General features: G+C 41.5%; 1 protein-coding gene and 2 long non-coding RNA genes across 6 annotated transcripts in view; 2 read left to right on the top strand and 1 right to left on the bottom strand.

The window, feature by feature from the left end:
• LOC131274051 (protein IWS1 homolog) overlaps positions 1–15,170 on the bottom strand; it is a 113,147-nt gene extending 97,977 nt beyond the window's left edge. The window contains exons 1-2 of one of the 3 annotated variants that reach the window (XM_071208962.1): positions 15,009–15,170; positions 13,220–14,393 (exon numbers count right to left, since the gene is read on the bottom strand). In XM_071208962.1, coding sequence (XP_071065063.1) covers positions 13,220–13,256 — 37 coding nt within the window. In that variant the 5' untranslated portion in view covers positions 13,257–14,393; positions 15,009–15,170. The remainder of the gene's footprint in view (positions 1–13,219; positions 14,394–15,008) is intronic. The other 2 variants (XM_071208961.1, XM_071208963.1) reach the window with 2 other exon arrangements.
• LOC131274055 (uncharacterized) lies at positions 2,531–5,768 on the top strand. Its single transcript, XR_009181264.1, has 3 exons — positions 2,531–2,599; positions 3,063–3,178; positions 5,618–5,768. It is a non-coding gene; the product is annotated as an uncharacterized lncRNA (long non-coding RNA).
• Positions 15,171–15,172: 2 nt separating the features above from the next.
• On the top strand, positions 15,173–21,282 carry LOC131274052 (uncharacterized). 2 transcript variants are annotated; one of them, XR_009181259.1, is made up of 4 exons: positions 15,173–15,222; positions 17,752–17,864; positions 18,297–18,490; positions 21,263–21,282. It is a non-coding gene; the product is annotated as an uncharacterized lncRNA (long non-coding RNA). The 2 variants fall into 2 exon arrangements; XR_009181260.1 differs by lacking the exon at positions 17,752–17,864 and having other exon boundaries at positions 15,186–15,222.
• Positions 21,283–21,495: the final 213 nt, after the last annotated feature.

Here is a 21,495-nt window from a genome sequence, read left to right as displayed (position 1 = left end):
GCTGATGCAAAGCCCCAGAAATATTCTGGTTTTTTAAAGGGTATTTATTTGGGGTAGAAGCTTATAGTTACAAGGCCCTAAAGAGTCCAACTCAAGGTACCCTAAGTGGTATTTTCTCACCAAATGTCTGTTACTACATGTTGAACAAGATGGCTGCTGACCTCTTCAGGGTTCAGCCTTCCTCTTTCCTCTTAAGGCTCCATGGGTCTAGCTTCTTCTGATCTTAGCGTAGGCTGCCATAAGGCTCATCTCTCTTCAGGGCTCATTTCTTTCCAGGCTCAGTTCTAGTCTCTTCACAAGGTCAGCTGTTTACTATCAGGGGAACAGCTCTTCTCTCTTCCCAGGGCCCCTGCCATGTCTATGGAGCTGTCTCTCTCCCTCTGTGTATATTCTCTGTGTGCCTCCCTTTGTCTAAGAGTCTGTTCTATCAGCCCACCAAGGCAGTGGGGAACTCAACGCTGCACACCCTAATGATGTAGTCAAATCAAAGCCCTAATCTTGATTTAATCAAGTAAATGCAAAGTCTTTGAATTTAAGTCAGTCAAAGGGTATCATGCCCAGAGGAACAGGTCAGTTTACAAATGTAATCAATATCCCTTTCTGGAATTTATAAATAATATCAAACCGCCCCAGGTGTTGTATGGGGATTCTGTATGTTACACATGATTCTCTCGTAAACTCCCAACTTCTTTCAAAAAATACAAATGAGAGAAACTATATTATCAATTATTATTAACTACTTTCTATTATTGTTTTAGTATTAATCATTTGTTAAAGATGGTGACGAGCTAATAAATGTCAAGCTAAACCAATTTTTCTTCCTTGTACCTTAAATATATTTGTTTTAATGATCTGGATATCCTTTTGTTTCTGCTACTTTATCATCACAGTAAATAATGAAGCTTTTTTGTTATTGCTACTTTACATTATAATCAATAATGAAGCTGTCATTTCTCAGAGCTTACTAAAAGAGGCAGTAGAGCATTATGATTAAGATTCCATACTCTGGAACTAAACCACATAAACTGAAATCCCACCTCTGCCACTTAATTAGTTGCATGACCTTGGGCAACATACTTAGCCCTCTCATCAGTAAATTAAGAACCAGTGTTATTGCCCCTTTATCTTACCCATTGGCTCTTTTGCAGTTGCTTTAGCATTTATATGCTTACTGGCCTTTATATGCTTACTCACTCCAGAAAGGGACTCCAAAGGCAAAAGAGAGAAAAAAGACCAAAACAGTGCTTTTGAATTTCAAAAGAGGTTTTTAAAGCAAATGACAGAATAGTATTGAAAGAAAAGGGGTTTGAGTTAACATAGGCTGCTCATTTTTTGTTTTGCTTTGTTTAAAAGTACAAGCTCTAAAGGTCTCAGGGCTTAAAGAATGTTCTTCCCTTTGAAGAAGATATTGAGAATAGAAAAGAGGCAGGCTGGCACACTCCCAGACTTGATGGAGTACCCATGTGTGTTTATGTGGAGGGAGAAAGAGAGAAAGAAGACAATTTGGGCAATATGTCCTATGGACCAGCCACTTGCATCTCAGGATAAGGGCTGGTAGGAGAGTGAGAATGTCCAGTTACTGAAAACTCAGAGCCCTATGCTTGTCTTAGGAGGAAGAATCATGCTTTTCTTGGCATCCAGCATGGTGTTTGAGCATCAGGAAACATGTGACTTCTGCAGTCACACAGGACCCTGTGCATGGTTTAATGCTTGTAGCCGTCTTGAGATTCTTAATACATTTTAAACATGGGACCTCACATTTTCATATTGAACCAGGCCCCACAAATTACGTATGTGATCCTGTCTATGCAAAGGGGCCTGAAACAATTCTGAGTACCCAGCATATAATAGGAGACTAAAATATTATGATGATTTCCTCTACCCAGCAATGAGGCAAGTGAAGTGGTTGAGAGACAGCTGACAGACCTGATGAATCTTTACACTGGGGACAAGTATGCAGAACTGGCCTACAGAGACTGAAAAGTAAAGATCAAGGGAAACAGGCAGATGCTCCAGCCTGATGCTTTGATATCCTGTAAGTCTCCTGGAACTCCTGGCCCCCGGGGAAACACAGAAGGAGACCTGCAGTAGCCTGAGACTGTGTTTCCCATATGCTACCAAATGGGGGCTCAAAATAGAAATAGAAATATTTTTAAAATGACATATTTGTATGCATGAGGCACGAGCTGTGGTTTTACCCTACAAATCCATAAATAAAAGTTTGACTTATTTTTTAAAAGGCAGAAGTGATAAGAATTCATCAGTGAACAATAGCATGTATTTTCCTACCCTTTGTAAATTGACTATTTCAAGTTGCTTTGGAATGTCTTTAATGACAAAGCCAAGGACTGCTTCCTTTTATTTTCCTGCTCTTCCCTTTTGCTTTTTCCACTCCTGAGCAGCTCACTCTATACTAGTTGATAACTGCCTCCATAATACTCTAAATCCCTTGCCCAAGATAAACAAAACACCATTAGTAATCCAGAAGAAACAGCACCAAGCTACTGACTGTTATTCTCTGTCCTCCTAGTTCCCTGAGGGCCTGTTGGAGGAGCTTCTGAATGCCAGAGCAGTAGAGTAAGCTCCATCTGATTCCAAGGTGAGGTCACCTTTCTTTGTCTGAGATCAAGCTGTTGCCTTCTTGGTTTCCTTCTTTTTTAATCCAGTTGGGATAATCTGACCATGTTCATTATGGGTGATATGCACAAAACGATTGGGGAATGTCTTCAATGGGAGTCTATTACTAGCTGATTCCTGTCTCAAGAGTAAAATCACAAAGGCAGCACCAACTTACAGACTATATGGTATTAGGCCCACCCTAAGGAGCAATATTTTTACCTTGGATCAAGAATTTTCTGTCAACCAAAATGGATTTGAGAGATGCATCAGTGAGGAAAAACTCATTTCTTTTCCACAGGTGTCCCCGCACCGGTTTTGGCTTTCCTTTGTTTGACCATTCTTTCCTATCTGGTATTCTAAAGTCACCAAGAGGACAAAATCCTTCTGTTAGCATTACATAATAATTTATAATTCTCACAGTGTTTTCTTTTCTGTAATTGCAGCTGGCCTGAAAAGAAAGTGTCAATGGTAGGTGGGCTGAGGAAAATAATCTACATGACAAGAAATGTGGGTCTTTCTTGCTGGCTTCAGTCAAGAGCCCCCTGATTAAAACTCCCAGGTAGGAACAAGGATTTGGGTATGGGGAAGTAAATGGGTATTTCAGACAAGAACTAGAGTGATGTTTCTTGAATAGTTGGTTTCTGTGTAGATGGCATGGGTTTGTGTTCATGTGAGTGTTGTGTGTGTATATGAGTATGTGCTGTGATTCTCAGTGTAATGAATGTGATTGCCAATGTGCATATGTGAGATCCTATGTCTGCTGTGTGCCTTCCTAGATTTCTCTCCTATAACCAGCACAATTACCTGTGCAATCCCATAATAATTTCCTCAAGGACATATACATATGTCCATATTTTCAAGTTATATACTTCAAATAATACAGTTCATTGTAAGTCAAGTATGCCTCAATAAACCTGGAAAATATCCCATAACAACCCAGGAAAATGTTCAAAGGACTCCAAGTGAAAATACTGTGTTACAAAATCCCTGTCATTAGGATTTAATGGGAAGAATTCATTTAATAGTGAATAGTATAGCCTGTGTAGAGCACTCTCCTTGCCCCTAATGGCACTTTCATTGACGATGATAAAAGAAAAGCAGCCATAGCTGTCGTTTTTAACATAGGAGAAAAGAGAGGCTTAGAAGCTGAATTAATTTTGCAGAAATGCAAAGTACCAAACAGGAAACTAGGCACTGAGGTATTAGGTGGTTTGATACCAAAGCACAATCTCATCATGCCTCTTCTGCCTGGCAATCTCTAATCTTCTATGAATCTGGCAACATTTGTCATTTTTAATTCTTGTTACTGAGCACCACACCACCAGGGCATCTGCAGCACAAGTCCATGTCGTCCATTTGTCAAAAGCCCAATTGCCATGTGTGTTAGTAACTATGATATAGACAATGCAGAGTGAACATGCTCATCCTCACAAAACATCTCCTGGGAGGCTGCTCAGAGCCTGCCGCTGAACTCATCTAACCCACTGGACTCTTCTAACATAGACCACATCCACAATAGTCCAACTTTCAGGGTGATAAGCTTGGAGGCTTGTGCTGTAACAGTCCAGCAAAATGGGAGAGTGAGAGGCTGAGAAAGAATTCCATCCCCACTTCTCTTTCATTTGCATACTGTTTCCAATGTCCTGTTGAAGGTCTCTGACTCCACAGAGCTCAGGGAAGGTCTGAGAACCCAGGGTAAAGAGTTCAGGTGATCTTGGGTGGCCAGCCTGGTCTCAACTGGAAAAGGAAGGGTCTGGTGTGCCATTCTCTCAATTAAATTTCTTGGTGATATCTGTGTTCCTAAACAGTACCTCCAATTGGCTTGTGGATTGGGGATATGGCTCTACCAGCAGCGATGAAGGTAACAATCCAAGTCACTAACAATGTTCAAGGAAGTACCCAATGGGAGAGAGTTCCTGGGAGCAGTTGCATTACCCCTTCTGCATTGGAGATGGAGGAGAGGGGTGTGAAATCAGAAAGTAAAGGAAATATTTAGAGATCTGCTTTGTTCTTTTCCTATTTCAGTAAGATCATAGTAAGAGATACTATAATGTCGTGGTCAGGAAGACATGGACAAAGCGATTGCCTTCTCAGAGGGAAAAGGTGGACAGTCTTCCCTACATTTAGAGTATGTGAGGACTGGAAAACGGATTGTGGAGATCTTAGACCAAACTTAGATGGTAAAGGTGAAGCAATCAAGGCCCAAGGAACGCAATGTTGTGATAAGGACAAAATTATGTGCTGGGATAAGGTCATAACCAGGTGAGAACAACAATAGTTCAAGCTCTCCCCTCAACCCTAACATTTTCCTTTCCTTTTACAAGGATGCCCCATCATGGTTACTGCCATGGTACATTCAGAAGCATTCTTCATCAAGTCAGATGATTCAGACACGGGGATGACGATCTGCATGTAATTCATGTCTTCTGTCTTTTTTCATCTATTCCTGTTCATAAACTTCTCTTTGTACCTCTCCCATCTTCTCCTCTTTTTATGATACTCATCTTGAAGGATTTGATCTCATCTAGGAAGTTGAGGTCATGGGTTTGAGAAGGTTTATAACAACTTTCTACATCCTTCTCAACTGCTTTTTTAGCATTTCCATCATTTCCAAACCTACTATGCAGCATGCACAATCTCAAGTAAACCAGAATGTAACAGGGCGGGAGCTGGGCTGGGAGTCAGGTGCCTTGGGCCACTCTTTTGGAGGGCACTTGTGAACTTGGTTCTGGGCTGGACTCTCCCTTCCCAGGTATGTTCCTGCAAATGGTATCTCTGGACAATCAAGTGTTTTCTGTTCCTTACACAGCTTAGTACACTGTTTGAGGTGAAGGAGGAGTCTCTTTTCATAATTTCTCTTTTCCTAGAATACCCAGAAGCCACCGAAGAAATGAAGAGGAAAAGGAAATGTGAATGTGGAGTGAATAGGATGAAAAGGGGAAGGGAATTAAGTTACACACATTACATTTCTTTCCTAACTTTCTCTTTGGCACTTCAGGAAAATCAGTAAAACTAAGGAGAACATTGGCGTTGCCACAAATGAGGGTGAACATGGAGGTGGAGACAAGAACTGGCTGGTCAAAAATAAGCACAGGCAAGTAGAGTATATCCTCACAGCCTCTTCTCAGGGAACAAAACCTCATTCTATACAAGCCACAGCCTCCAAAGGCTCCTTAATTTGCAGGAGAGGGCACTAGCCCCTTTTAAGCCTTATGTGCACTCACACTGCATTCTTTGTGAAGATCGGCCCTGGATTAGTTCAACACCTCAGCCCTGCTGAAGTGAAGTTTGCACTCATAATCCACTTACAGTCAACAAAAGCCTCTCCTGTTTATTAATGAGTATGGTGAACAGGGTGGAGTGAACCTAAATGCCACTAACTCAGGTCTCTGGCAAAAGGGTATATTAGGCTGTCTTAGTTTGCCAGGGCTGCTTTAATCAATACTGGTAACCAGCTGGCTCAAACAGAGGAATTGATTGTCTCACAGTTTGGGAGATTAGAAGTCCAAAATCATGGTTTAGGCTGCACTGTGCTTTCTCTGAAGGTGGTGGCAGCTTGCCAGCAATCCATAACTGAACCTATGCCTCCATTTCTTGGCCCTCTGACTCCTATCTCCTGTGCCTGAATGTGCCTAATTTTCTTCTTATAAGGTCTGCAGTCATATTAGATTAAGGCCCCCTGATTAAAGTTGGACTCACATTCATTAGTATGATCTTTGGCATTCTTAGAAATGAGTTCACATTTGTAAGAGCGGAGGTTAGGACAAAAACATGACTTTATGGGCGGACCTGATTCAATCCATAATAAGGACAATGGCACTCTGGGGTCCCTCGCAGGCAGGTAGGGTAGGTATTCTGGGCCAGTTTCCATCTTAGGGGGAAATTTAAGTCCTGACTGGCAGTTGCCCAAGCCCTGAGGGTTCTCAGCCTCTGCTGGGTCCTGTTCAGATCCCTGGGTCAGCTCATGCCACCTTTCCTCAAGCTGTGGTTCTTGAGAAGTTTTTTAGGTATGTATAATTCATACAAACCTGAAAGAATGGTCAATGAAGAGCTCACTTGGGATGAATGAAATGGGTAGAATTGCAAGTTACTTATGTTCCTTTTATTTATTTTTTACTTTCATAATTAATTAAAGATAAACATAATACTTATAGCATCTTGTTAAAAGGAGTGTCTTCTGTAATGTTTTCATGTTGGAATATACTAATGTAAGAAAACTTATGATTTTAGTACTAGAGCCTAACTGTTTTTTAACCGAAAAGCACAGGTAAGTTTTGGTGTGTTTTAAAATGAAACTAGGTTTTACAGAGAAAAAGGAACCTGTCCAATAGTAATGTGAAGATGCAGTCATGACTTGGACTGTGTAGGGGACAGGGGTTGGGGAAGCAGGGTTATCACTTCCATACCTATCCTTCCGATGTCCTGCTTCTCACCTGGTCAGATATATAAGACTCTGCCTTTTCTTCCTGGAGCCCTACAGTCAAACTTACTCTTCAGGGAAGAGTCACTTTGAGGGCACCCATCAAAGCAAACAGATTAAATCCCTTCAGTTGGACATTTACAGACACTGTGCCACAGACGATACCTTAAGCCGAGAGCAGCAATAGGAATTCAGTGCCATTTGGATCTGGTTCCTAGGTATCGGTGGCCAACTTTGCTTCTCCAGGGTCTATTGTACCTTCTGAGTCCCGCAACATTCACCAGCAAAACCCCTCCTCCATCTGTCTCTGTGTACCCGGTGATTCTATATCCTGTGCTTTTATTGCAGATCCCACCATTGACAGCTACAAAGGCATTAAGCTGGAGGCCCCAGCCTGAGCTTAGAAGAGCTGTAGATCATATGGTGTTTAGAGATGCCTCTGTGCTTATTCTCTTCTACCCATACCCAAATAAATTTTGGTAGAATTTAGTTAGATAAATTTAGATTGAGTTTTAGAGAAACATTTTACATTTAATGTTAGATATTACTATATTAATCAATATTTTCTCCTACTACTTGTGTTTCTTAATTTATCAAAAAAAAATTAAACATGTATTTAGATCAGCATGTTAAACAAAGTTAGAGCTAAATTAATTATAAAATTTGGTCTCCCTCCTGGCTCCCACCAAGGTCACTACTCTCTCATAGAATCCTCAATGTTTGATAGTTGAACAAGTAACTGAAAATTTAGTGCTTAACTTCTGTCCTCAGGACAATATCTTCCAGATGTTTCATTTGCTGAAATCTGTTTACTCACCTGGAAGGGATTATGGCAATAACATCACCCTTGGTCTAGCAGGATAACTTCGAATTCACTGTCTTTTTTACTTTCTTTTCAGTCTTGCTGGGGATAAAACCATGAGTCACATTTCCTTCCACAAAGACATTACCCCATTTTCACATAACACAAAATATTGTTCTCAAAAATGTTGAAGAGATTCTAATATTCTTTCCATAATGCCGCATGCTTTCCTCTAATAAATGGTTTTGTTTTCTTTAAACCATAGTAATTTCACTAAAATTTGCCTTATCTTTAGACCTTCTGTATCAATGCTCAGTGTGTAATTTTATTATGGACCTTCAAATAAGTCTTTCCAGAAAAAATGGAGTCATAATTTTTAATAATTGCTGCAAGTATTTGCTTTTAGTCTCTCATTCAAACACTGCAGTATTCATATATTGGCCTTTCTATGCTGATCTTAAACTTTTGCCATTTTTTTCTCAAATCTTTTACATTATATTAAATTTCTTTTAAGCAATTTCTTCTTTTTAACTTCTCTTTCTATTTAGGTATTACCTTTTCACTGTTTCTTCTAGTTTATATGTAAATCATGAAATGATTTTTTTCCCCATTTTTTTCTTATTCTTCCCTGATTTCTGTCCCTTCATTTTTGAGGGTTTTTTTTCCCCCTATCTCATTGATGATGTTCTCTCATATACTGTTTCCTTTCATCAATGCTTTTACCTTCTTTTTGAGATAGTACATTTCACTACATAATGTACATCAAAAAGAAGAGCCTTACTTTGCTCTTTACCTGTACTGGAAATAACATCAATATTTTTTCTGTTGGTATTTCATATGATTTTTTAAAAATTTGTAGATAGAGGGAAACGGACTTTGGCCCAGTGGTTAGGGCGTCCGTCTACCACATGGGAGGCCCGCGGTTCAAGCCCCGGGCCTCCTTGACCCGTGTGGAGCTGGCTCATGTGCAGTGCTGATGCGCGCAGGGAGTGCCGCGCCACGCAGGGTGTCCCCCGCGTGGGGGAGCCCCACGCGCAGGGAGTGCACCCATAAGGAGAGCCGCCCAGCGCGAAGGAGGGAGCAGCCTGCCCAGGAATGGCGCCGCCCACACTTCCCGTGCCGCTGACAACAACAGAAGCGGACAAAGAAACAAGAAACAAGACGCAGCAAAAAAACACAGAAAACAGACAACCAGGGGAGGGGAGGGGAATTAAAGAAATAAAAATAAATCTTTAAAAAAAAAAAATTTGTAGATAGAAACAAGATTCAAAATAGCTTTCCCAACAACACAGATCTGTCTCTATCCAAATTTTCTTTGAAATTAAAAATATATATAACAGCTTTCTTCCCGATATTGCTGGGTTCTGTACTTCTACCACTCTTAAATATGGGTCTTCACTATCATTACCTCTATTGCACCTGTTATTGTCTATTTGTTTCTGCATCTGACTAGTGAATACCTCCTTTGAATGTATGCTCTTGTCTTGATGTGGAACAGCTAAAACCACTTTGCCAAAATCTAGTCATTCCCTGAAAAAGGTCTATATATTTCCAGAACCAACTATCTTTAAGGGTATTTTTTATTGTATGTCTTGAAATGTATTTCATTTCTGAATCACTTTGTTCGTATATATTTATATGCACTTTATTTCCACAATTATTAGATTTTGGTTTCTTATACTTATTTTATATTGAATTTTCTTTGTTCTGTATACATTATAGTTGAGTCATAAATTTCAGCATTATTTTTATTTAGTTTTAAATTAATCTATTTTCAAACATATTTGGCTTTAGCAATGGTGATTCATTTTTAAATAACATTTTAATTTCTATTGTTTTGATTCCTAATCACATAAGAAAAATGGTATGTATATCTGGACTACATATATAGCACCAAGTAGCTTTATTACTATCCTCAGGCACATATACCAACAACCCCCAAAGCAATCTATATATTTTCCATGGTCCCCAAGGATTGTCCTTAATACCTGTCCTTGCTACATTAAAAGCACTATTTTAGAAATAACCTCTACAAATAAAAAACATCATTTAAAATGGTTTACAGAATATTAAAATTTAGGACCACATAAAAATGTTTCAGCTATATCATATCATGATCTCATTATGAACACCTGAATACATACACATTAACAAGAGAGATGCCATTCAAAATGATTAGAATGTTGGCCTCCTAAAATTAGCTAAAATTCCAGGACTTCAGAAATGCACTCCCAGACTTCCTGTACCCTGGGGGTGTTCTACTGCTCACTGAGTGGATGGTCATTGGTGGAAGTCATTTAACTCCATTAGCAGCTGCATGCCATCTACATAAATTGTAGCAACCTGTCTTTCCCTGAGATCAGGAACAAGATACGGTAGTGAACTTTCATCACTGCTAATCATCATTGTCCTGAAGTTCTTGAGAGAGCCATCAGGCAAGAAAAAGAAATGAAAGGCATCCAAACTGGAAAGGAAGAAGTAAAGCTATTTCTAGAAACACAGATGGCCTAATCTTTTACAAACAAAATCCCAAAGAATCCACAAGAATAGTAATGGCACTAATAAAGGCATTCAGCAAAACTGAAAGATACAAGATACACAATGCAAAGTCATTTTTGTTTCTATAATCCAGCATAGAACAATCTTAAATGGAACTTTTTAAAACTTCCAATCAAATAGCCTCTAATGAATGAAATATCTAAAAATTTAACAAAAGGTGAAGCATTTATATACTGAAATTAGAAAACACTGCTGAGTGACACTGAAAACCTAATTAAATAGCAAGATGTCCATTGTTCATCGACTAACTATTGTTCTGATGTCAATACTACGCAAAGGAAACTACAGATTAAATTCAAAATCAAAATTGAGTAGACTTTTTTTTTTACAGAAATGGAAAAGCTGGTCCTCAAATTCCCATGGAATCATTAAGTGGCTAAGCTAGCCAAGACAAGTCTTGAAATAGTTTGACAATGTAAACACGCTTATCAAAATATCACTCAAATTTACCCTATATAATATACAAAAAACTAGGAAAACCTGACCTATTCTTAAGGGAAAACTCAATCAGTAGACACTGTTCTAAATTAACCACAGAAGGATTTATCAGACAAAACAGTTGTTCTGTCTATGCTCAATGAGATTAAGGTATATTCTCCTTAATTATTTTGTCCTTTTTGTTTTTAAAGATGCATAGATCAGACAAAGTGTTACATTAAAAAATATAAGAGGCTCCCAAATACACTACTCCCCACCACCCCTACTCCTCCCACATCAACAACCTCTTTCATCAGCATGGAACAGTCACTGCATTTGCTGTAAACATTTTGGAGCACTGCTAGGCCACAAGGGCTGCAGTTTACACTGTACAGCCTACACTCTCCCCCAGTCCATCCAGTGGGCCATGGCAGGACATACAATGTCCTCTATCTGTCCCCATAATACCATTCAGGTATTATGAATGAAATCCCAAAAATATCTGCATATCACAACTCTTCTTCCATCTCCCTGCCCTCAGCAACCCCTGTTGCCACTGTATTGACATAAAGGATACAATTTCTTCCAATGCTAGAATCACAATAGTTCTAAAGTAGAATACCAGCAAATCCACTCCATTCCATACTCTCTTCCTCCATCTTGTGGGCCCCGGGATGGCAAATGTCCACTCCAAGTATAAACTGAGAGGGGGCTTACAGCCCACATGGCTGATGGACTGTATTATCCCATTTGCAGTTGTAGACTCTCTTGGCACCCTGGTGTGGTGGTTGGCTAGCCTCACCTCCCTTTTAGCTGACCTGGGTAAGTCCAATGAACTGGAAAGTAGGTATTGCTACTCTGCTGAGGCTCAGGGCCCAGCTGGCACATGGTCCAGAGACCCAAGCCTCCTGAGCACACACCAACCCCAGCCCCAACCACAGGTTCAGTGAAATTGACAGAAAAGGCGTGTGTAGAGAGGTCACATCTCCATCCAACTCCATCAAAGGGCATTCTCTTTCATTGAGTGGAAAGATAGGAGTTCTCAGCAGAGAAAAAGAAACAAAGAAAAGACGTAAATGACAACTTTTGATCTAAACATAAAGTTATAGAAAATTTAAAAAAATTCATTGAGCAATCCCAATTAGAGAAGACAAGTAAGGGATGAATGAATTGGTGAGATGGAATTTAGATGAGTAGAAATAATATAATCTGAGAAAAGAGAGCGAGTGAGAAAGAGAGAATTGATCCAAAACTTGAGCCTCATGATCTGTGGGGCAATACTAAAAGTTTTAATACTCATTTGAAAGACTGGGTTGAGCAGAAAGAGGCTGGTGCCAATAAAAAGGTAAGGGAAGAAATGACTGAACACTACTCTATGAAAGAGAGATCCAAGGGGCTCAAAATCTCACCCTGATACATCATAATCAAACTGCTGAAAACTAAAGATGAAGAAAAACATCTTGAAAGGAGTCAGAAAATTTGACAATTTATTTGTAGAAGAATAACAATTTGAAGGCCTTTGATTTCTCTTCAGAAAATATAGAGGCCACAAGAGAGTGAAAAAACATCATTAAAGGGCTAAAAGAAAAAAACCCTCAACCAGGAATACTGCAGTCATCAAAAGTTGCTTAAGGTTTAAAGGCAAAATAAAGACAGAAGGAGAGGATGGAAAAACAAGTGAATTCATCACCTGATGACTTGCTTTACAAAGATGGGAAAGGAACTTCAGGCTAAATGGAAATAATTCAAGGAGGAAGCTTTCAACTTCAGGAATAAAAGATGTGGATCAGGAATGGTGAGTATCTGGGGAGAAAGAATAACTTTTTTCCAACTGTTAAATTGTTAAATATATGAATGAATTTTGAAAAATTATAAAAATACAAAATGTTTGCAGAAGTTATACCCTAGACTGGGAACTCAGAAGACCACTTCAGCAAAGAGGGGATTAAATGATTCCTATGGCTGTAAGGTGTCCACATTTTAGTTGGGTGGGTAAAACATTAATTCTTTTAGACTGTGATACCTGTATTATTCTCAGAGCAACCACTAAAAAAGAATTCCAAAGGAATTCCAGAAAAATTGTATAACCCAAATGGTCCTTTTTCTAAGAGATAGGAATAAAGTAGCTAAAACATCAGTATACAAGTTATTAAGTGAAAAATAACTCTCTTGGACAAATACCTACAAGCAGGATTGCTGGGTCCGATGGTAACTCCATTTCTCCTAGCCTGTCCTCCCCCCCACCATAGTCACCTCCACCACAACAGGACTGACGCCTTCTGCTCTTTAGATCTGAGTGGCTCTCCCCAGTCCCCCAGGGGATAAGGTGGGGGATTCACAGGCCCTAACCGCAAAGATGCCACCTTCAGCAGACTCCAAAGCATCTGAGCCCAATGGTTCACCTGTTTCTGCTGTCAGCTCGAGGGCACCCTGTCCCATGTGGATGCCAACTTTGCTGATGCCAGAGTAGAGGATGGTGGCTGTGTCCCCCAATGGGTCCTGTCTCCCTTGTGACAAACTCCATCTTCCAGCATCAGAAAGTCCAGACTTGCCAGAGGAGCCAGGGGGCTGAGCCACAGCTTTTGATGTGCCTGCATCCTGCACATATTTGGCTAAGGAGCAGCTAAGGAGCAGTCAGAAGTCGGAGACAGGTTCCTATGGCACTGGGAGTGCATATATTCTGGGGGTCAGTGGATGGTTCTCTTCCTTCCTCCCCAGGCCTGGGTTCTGATGAGAAACCTCCATTCTCAAAGCTCAGAAAGCACCTCCCTCCAGAACTTCCAGACCACTCCTGTGACCTCATGCACCAAAGCAAGCACCTTCACAAGCTCATACACCTGTTTCCCACCGCTGCAGAGGGAGTGGTGTTCAGCCCCAGCCCCCTCCAGGCTGCCCCAGAGGTCCACAAGGAAGGTAAGTCAGAATGGCCATTGGTCTAGTTTGTCAGCTTTTGTGGTACCCCAGAGGAAGATCCAGAGAGAAAGGGGTTTCGATGTGATCTCTGGGGTAAAATAGATTCAAGGAATTCAAGGAATTGCTTAATCAAATCCAGTCACCATAAAGGCAACATTCCTCGGCTGCCACAGAAGCAAGGGAACCCTCTGATGTTTCACCCTCAGGCAATGAAGTCACTATTCTGATTCTAGACTTGGAAAAGAAAGCAGCACTTCACAGTCAACAATGCATTGGGGGTGGAGGAAGACTGAGTCCAGCTTAGACAGGCAACACCATGCAAACTTCCATTCTAACTGCCTTGTAGTTAATCCTGTATCTATTTATGGAATCAACATCATGAATTCACACCAAAGTATCCACTTCGTCCACCAGCCCACTTCAAGAGGGTTCACTGCAAATCTTGCGTTTTCACATCTGTAACTCTATCTTTTGAATACTCAGAAGGTAGTTGGGGTGAGATACAAAAAAGAACTGGATGGTCAGTTGAATCCCAAGGCTGTGGTGAGTTTACTGAATAGAACTGGTCATCTTTTGCATTTTATGTAGTGGGCTCTTGATGTTTTCCTTTCTGAAAGCTCACTATTGTCCTCATTGTCTACATATCTGCTGTTGTCATTGCTCCTAAAAAGAGATAAAGCCTTGTGAAAACTCATGGTGGAAGCATCATTCTCTCTTGTGAGACTGGGTTGGGTTAATTGATACAATATGAAGAGGGCTTTGGTTGAGATCTAGCTGACCTAGATATGTAAGAATTTCTGGGGTCCTCTGAGGGATACTGGCCTTCATGGAGTATGGGGGTGAAAACCCCCTCTTCAAGAACAGCCATCTTTCTTCTCTTAGTGGGGACTCTTGATGCAGGAACATGAAGCATTTCTGAGAACAGGGCTGTGTGTTTGTTCTCCCTTGGGGATTACTCTCAGCAGGATTGGGTTCTCTAAGGATGTGGACATCTCAAAGTACAAACGATTCACCATGTCCCCTCTTTGTAAACCATAAATCATAATTTCTGCAGTGAGTTCAGAATAAGCAGGAGTATGAAAATGCATTCAACATCACTAGTAATCAGTAAAATACATATTAGAACCACAAAGTCTAACGCCCATATCTTCCAGAAAGGGTACTCTTAGGATGTGAAAGACTTCAGCAGGAAAGGTACGGACCCCACACTAAGAGAGTTGTTCAAATATTTAGTCAGGGAGATAATTGGGAACAGGGAGACTTCATTCATTAACTCACCAAACCTCAGTCAGGTGGGTGACTTTGCCAGTTGATGAGCATTAACTGTTCTTCCAGGGTAGTTCAGTTAAAGGTGAAGCTAATTCTTTGCATAGCTGTTATCTGGCAGTTGGTCTGGAATGTCTTAGGTTCTGAGCCAGTAGAGGAGCCAAGCAGACCACTGGTCACTTGGAATGGTAGTCCAACCCACAGGAAGACTCACATGAGGCAGAAGGTATTGTGAAGATGCTGGGGGAAGTTGGCCAAAAATTTGGACATCCTTGATACTTCAGAAGGCCTTTATGTGGGGGAAACTACCTCATATTTTGCATCAAGGATAGAAATGTAGAGACAGGAGGCTGGGTCAGGATAGGTACTCTTCTTGTGGGTGAGCCACCTCCTCCAGGGCATCAGTTCTTCCCCTCAGGAACTTTGGGGCAAGAGGATTTTTCAAAGGAACTGTTTCAGTACACCATGGTTGACATGTCATATAACACATATTTGTTGGCTTAAAGGAGTTTATTGTCTCACAGTTTTGGAGGCAGTGATGCCAAGATTAGACTCAGTAAGGTCTGTGCCCTCAGTGCTTGCTTCTGCCTTTCCTCGCCACGATCCAGGGCAACACTGGGGTTATGGAGGTGAGGATTTCTGCCCGCCCCCCCTTCCCCAGAATAGTCACACTAATATACAGACCCAGGCTCCAGGGTAGGTCACCGTCTAGAATGCCTCTCCTTTACTTCCTTTCCCTGACGACTTGGGGCCATCTGGCTCTCTAGCAGGCCTGTTTTCAACTGTTTCAAGGTTTGGTTTGGGTTTCTAACCCCATTATTTGTAGTGCCCTCCTAAGGGGTTGGTAATAAACTTTCCTGAAAACAGTAACAACAACAACAACAACAAAAGACGCCTTGGCTGCCTTTAATTCACAACTGTTGTGAAGTAGTTTCTAATATTCCATGCTCTGGTCTTCCAGACAGATATTTTAGTATTTCACACTCAGTTTGGGCCTAGTCCTTTGGCAGAAGTTTTTAGCACAACATAAGAACAGTGTGCCAACTGCACTATTATTGTGCCCCCAGTTTATCCAGTCTGCCTTTGGTGTCCATAAATATCTGTCTGGGAGGGTAGAAAAAGGTCATAACTCCAATGTGGGTATTGCTCTTGGAATTTAGGATGACTTTTGTCTCACAATACTTATACATTACAGTTATGAATTACCATATGAAGAAAAGTAACTGAGCAAACAGGTGAATAATAAGAAAAAGAACACTAGATATATCAATAAATTAATATGGATTGTGTCTCTAATTTGAGCCAGGACCATTACTTAATTCTGAGGGCAGCCGATGAGGCCAGTGGTACTAGCTCAGTATTTCAGATCTGGAAATGAGACACAGACAATTGAGTAAATTTCCCAGCTGACATGAAGCAGAGTCAGGAATCAGCCCTGAACATGTAATTCCAATGTCCATGTTCCCAATCACATTCATCTTCTGGCCTTGAACATAACAGCTGCTGTCAAAAACATGCTGGGTAAGGCATTAGAAAAGCAATTCAAGGCAAGTGTTCAGAAGAATATTCGACCTTTTGACTTTTACAGGTGTCATTAGCACTCAAAATAGTTATTTCTCTATGCAACTTAAACATACTATTTGAGAAACTTCAGATGGCATAGCAAAGAGAATCAAAATCACAAGCTCACCACTGAAAAAATACCAATGCTAATTTTTTTTTTTTTTTTTTTTTAACGTACTGGGGTTGGGGATTAAACCTGAGACCTCATATGTGGAAAGCTAGTGCTTAACCACTGAACCACATCGGTTCCCCTGAGTTGGTTTCTTTTGTTTGATTGTTGGTTGGTTGGTTTTTGTTTTGTTTTGTTTTGTTTTTTTCCAGAGGCACCGGGAACCAAATCTAGGACCTCCCATGTGGGAAGCAGGTGTTCAACTGCTTGAGCCACATCCATACTCTAATGCTAATATTTGAAAGTATTTCTTCTCTGGTCTTTGACCATTAAAACATACACACACACACACACACACACAAGATAAAGAAGTCAGTTAACTATCTAATCTGAAGGACAATACAGAATACTGAATACCCCAAATACACTACAACTACAAACAACTTCTCAAGTCTTCTTTAAAGCCCCTTGCCTGGAAATACAAAGATGGGACATGATTTGGATTGCTACCTGAATCTGTGCTCCCCTAATTGCAACTCTAAGACCCTAAATAAGTGCCTTTGTTGCCTTGCAGCTTAGTTTATTTCTCAGTTGACATTACATAGTGTTAGAAACAGGATTCTAAGTACCTACCAACCTGACTCTGGAGCTACTGTTGGATTTAAGCATGGTAAAGGCAAAAGCCCCTTCAGCTCTGCCATCTCCCCAAAAGTCCTGAGTTCCTGTCTGTGAGTCCTCTTGGTTCGGAACATGCCTCTTTTTGGTTGAGGTTCTAGACCTTTTAGGGGTGACTTTTGAACTTTGGCATTTTGAACTTTGGTTCTTATGGCTTAAGCTGCTAACAGCAGTCCTGTTTGTTTACTCGAACATTTTTCTTCTGGTTTGGCCTGGCAATATAAGGTCTTTCTGTTGGCCTTTTTTTTTTTTTTTTTTTGGTATATAGGGAGAACTTATTTGTTTGACAATTACTTGAATGGGACTTTTAAAATTCAACTTTGATAATGAGCTCTTTTAAGTGGGGGATGCCTCCCTAACAATCATTTTGGCTTTTGTGAGCAAGCAAATTATTTTTGGTCAGCACAGGATGGGCACTTAAACACTATTAGAATGTGTACCACCTTTTCAAGAGAGGCCTTGGCCTGATGGAGGAACCACCTAGTGACAGGGCAGATGAGGAGACCCCATCTAATTCCAAGGTAAGGTTGCCTTTCTTTGTCTGAGAAAATTGTCACTTTACTTATTCCTTTCATTTTCAATTGAGTTCAGATATGAAAATTCTGACCGTGTACATTATAGATGACACATACAATTTCCTTACTTAAGGAGTATTCTATTACTGTGTCAAGTTGTTATTTACAAATAGCAAGACCAGGGAATCAAGTATATGGGCTTTTTAATTGGCAGCAGTTTTTCCTTCTAAGAGTAAGATTTTTTTGTGCCAACCAAAATAGACATGAGCGATGCATTATCTAGGAAAAGTTTGTATCTTTCCATGTGTGTCTGCTACAATTACTTATGGGAACTTTCACTCAACCACTGTTTCCCATCTGTACCAAAAGTGCAAAAGATCTGTGTCAACACTACACAGCATGATCTGATCCTGAGTGTTTTCTTTAATATAATTACAGGTGGCCTCAGGTACAAGAGAAAATGGTATGCATTTTTGAACTTCAGAAAAAATCTAGATAATTAAAAAACCAGGGTGGAGCTGATGTAGCTCAGTGGTTGAACACCTGCTTTCCATGTATGAGGTTCTGGGTTCAATTCCCAGGGACTGTGCGCTTGCTTTACTCTGAAGAACCACCCTGATTCCAGCTTCCAGGTGAGAATGAGGAATGGGGATGTGATTATTTTCTAGTTCAGTGATGGCCATCTTCTACAGTCCTTGTAGGCAGCTGTGTTCCCTTTAGGTGGTGAGGGTTTGTGTACCGGGGCTGGAGATATCTATGTTAGAGTCTTTGAGATGAGATTGTGAAGGTGAGGGTGGAGAAGCTGTTTCCCATCTATATAGCACAATTGCCAGCGTCAACTTCTCAAAAAAACCACTACTACACCCCTTACATATATTTACTCATTCAACCTTCAACACAACCATACTATGACTGTTTATTCCCACTCTTCTGAAGAAGAACGGAGGTGCAGAGACAATTAGCCTACAATTTCAAACAGGAGTGTCCCTGATCCTGATGCTGCAGCCATAATCTAGCCCCATCACTTGGCCATGCGATGATTCTACACCATGCCAGCAAGGGAAACTGACTGCAGACTGTGAACTGACATAGGGTGAAATGCACATAGAAAGTCCACATGCCTTTTCAGCTCAGATTCTGAATGATTGCAAGCACAATCTGGTTTACCTAAGTCAGTCCTCCACACTACAGCCCAAAGAGATAGGAACTGGGAGATGTTAGCGTATTTCATAACATCAGCATCTTGAGTCCTAGAAATGCTCGGCACTGTTTGCTGCATGCCTTAGGGACAGTGACCAATAAGAACTCAAGTTACCATTTGGCTATTGATCTGGTGTATATCATCCTTGCTGCAACTTTTATAACTGCATTAGAGCCTTAGCACTCAACTCATGTCTCCCCTTAATAATTAACTATCAAATTGGTGCCTGGATAGTACAAAGATGGACATCCATCACATTCAATGAATAAGCATTCAAGGTATAGAAAAGGAAGACTGGAAGGAAAAATACTACATGATTTATAGTGGTCAATTTTTAAGTGGCAGTATTTAAATATTTTCAAATCTTCTATAACTGAGTATCTTTATGATAAAGGATTTAAAAAAAATGAAACAGAATGTTTTGCCTAGACTTGAATCGAGTCCCACAATAAAAAGACATTTATAAATAAAATGTCTTTAAAACAATTACCCTATTATTAAACTTTAGAAAGCTAATAAAATGCTCATGTACAAATAACAGCAAAATCCTGCAGAAACAGGTGCTGGACATTGTATGTCCTGCCATGGCCCACTGAGTGGACTGGGGGAGAGGGTAAACTACAATGTAAACCATTATCCATGTGGTGCAGCAGTGCTCCAAAATGTATTCACCAAATGCAATGAATGTCCCAAGATGATGAAAGAGGTTGTTGATGTGGGAGGAGTGGGGTGAGGGGGGTGGGGGGTAAATGGGGACCTCTTATATTTTTTGAATGTAACATTTTTTTAAAAATAGAGAAAAAAATCCCATACAAAAGATGAAAAATGGGAAGCAGGTATAGCTCAGTTGTTGAGTGCCTGCCTCCCATGAATGAGGTTCAGAGGTAAATCCCTGGTACCTCTTTAAATAAAAAAAGAGAGAGATGACATATGTGGAACCATGGATACTGATGATTTTGTAACAGGACAAGGTGATAGTAGCATTTTAGTTGGACTTCAAAATGGCAGGAGGAATGATAATCCATCATTGAACAATAGCATGTGCGGTCACCCCTCGGGCTGCAGTGTGGTTTGCTGGCCTGGCGGGGGAGCAGCCGCGGCAGGCCAAGTCGCTGCCCCCATAATAGGGTGGCTGGTCGGACTCACCGCCACCCGTGAAGGAAGCTCGGCATGGGCGCAGAGTGCCCTCGGGTCTCCCCTTCTCGGCAGCCATGCTTCCGCGGCCGCCCCTCCTCCCGGATGGCGCCACACGATGCCTGTGGGGCGGCACCCTTCTTCCTTCTCCCTGCGCAGGCGCAGGGTGGAAAATTCCAGTCTGCCCTTTTTCCCTCCCCCGACAGCAGCAACAGCCAGGCGTGGGCGGGAAACTCAAGTCTGCCCTCCACCCCAGCAACAGCAGCCACCAATCCCTAAACCCTGCCCCTTCCCCCAGCAACAGCAACAGCCAATCCCTAACCACCACCCCTCCCCCATCCAGTACCACCCACTGACCTTTCACGGCAACCAATCAGAACAGGGCGTGGCTTCGACCAATCAGCCTTCCCCAGCCCCTATAAAACTGTTGCCTCTCCCTCAATAAAGTTGGACTTGCGTGTTTACCTTGTCTCCGCGGTGGTTCTTCTGCCGTGCACCCTCCAGTCCTGAGAGCCCCCGACAAGGGCCTGGCCTCCCTTGTCCCCAGTTCGTCGCCTGCTTCTCCGGGCGACCCCTTCGTCGCCTGCTTCTCCGGGCGACCCCTTCGTCGCCGGCTTCGCCGGGCGACCCCTTCGTCGCCGGCTTCGCCGGGCGACCCCGTCAGCCGAACCGCGCAACCCCTTGTGAGACCGATCCCTCGTCTGCTGCCGGACCGACCCCTCGTCCCAAGTGGGACCGACCCCTCGTCCAGAGCTGGACCGACCCCTCGTCCGCAGCCAGACCCCACCTCTACCGACCGAGCAAGCCGCCGCAAGCATGTACTTGGTAACTTTTTTGGATTATTTCACATTGCTTTGGGATGTCATTAGCTACAAATTCAAGGACTGCATCCCATTTTATTCCTCCACCTCCATTTTGCTTCCCTTTTTCTACTCATCAGCAGCTCACACTATCCTTGTTAAATACCTGCTCTATATTACTCTAACCCTTTGTCCATGTCAAGCAAAACTTCAGAGTACTCCAAGGGCAACACCTCCAATGTACTGACTATTACTCTTTATCCTCCTAGCTCCCCCAGAGGGCCTGCTGAGATACTTGGGAGCCAGGGCAGTAGAGGAAGCCCCACCTAATTCCAAGGTAAGTTTCCCTTTAGAACCATTGCTTTCTGTATTTTTCTTTTTCCGTTCAATTAAAGCTGACCATTACTTTATAGATGATATGTACAATTTCCTTGGTGGGGACTGTGTTCACTTGGCATCTGTTTTGACCTGCCGATCTCTGTTTCAAAAGGACAACCAGGAA

This window comes from Dasypus novemcinctus, chromosome 17 (genome assembly GCF_030445035.2).
Source record: "Dasypus novemcinctus isolate mDasNov1 chromosome 17, mDasNov1.1.hap2, whole genome shotgun sequence".
In the NCBI taxonomy this organism is placed as follows: Eukaryota; Metazoa; Chordata; class Mammalia; order Cingulata; family Dasypodidae; genus Dasypus; species Dasypus novemcinctus.
The sequence above is the reverse complement of the archived record's forward strand: the minus strand, read 5'-3'. Positions and strand labels throughout refer to the sequence as shown.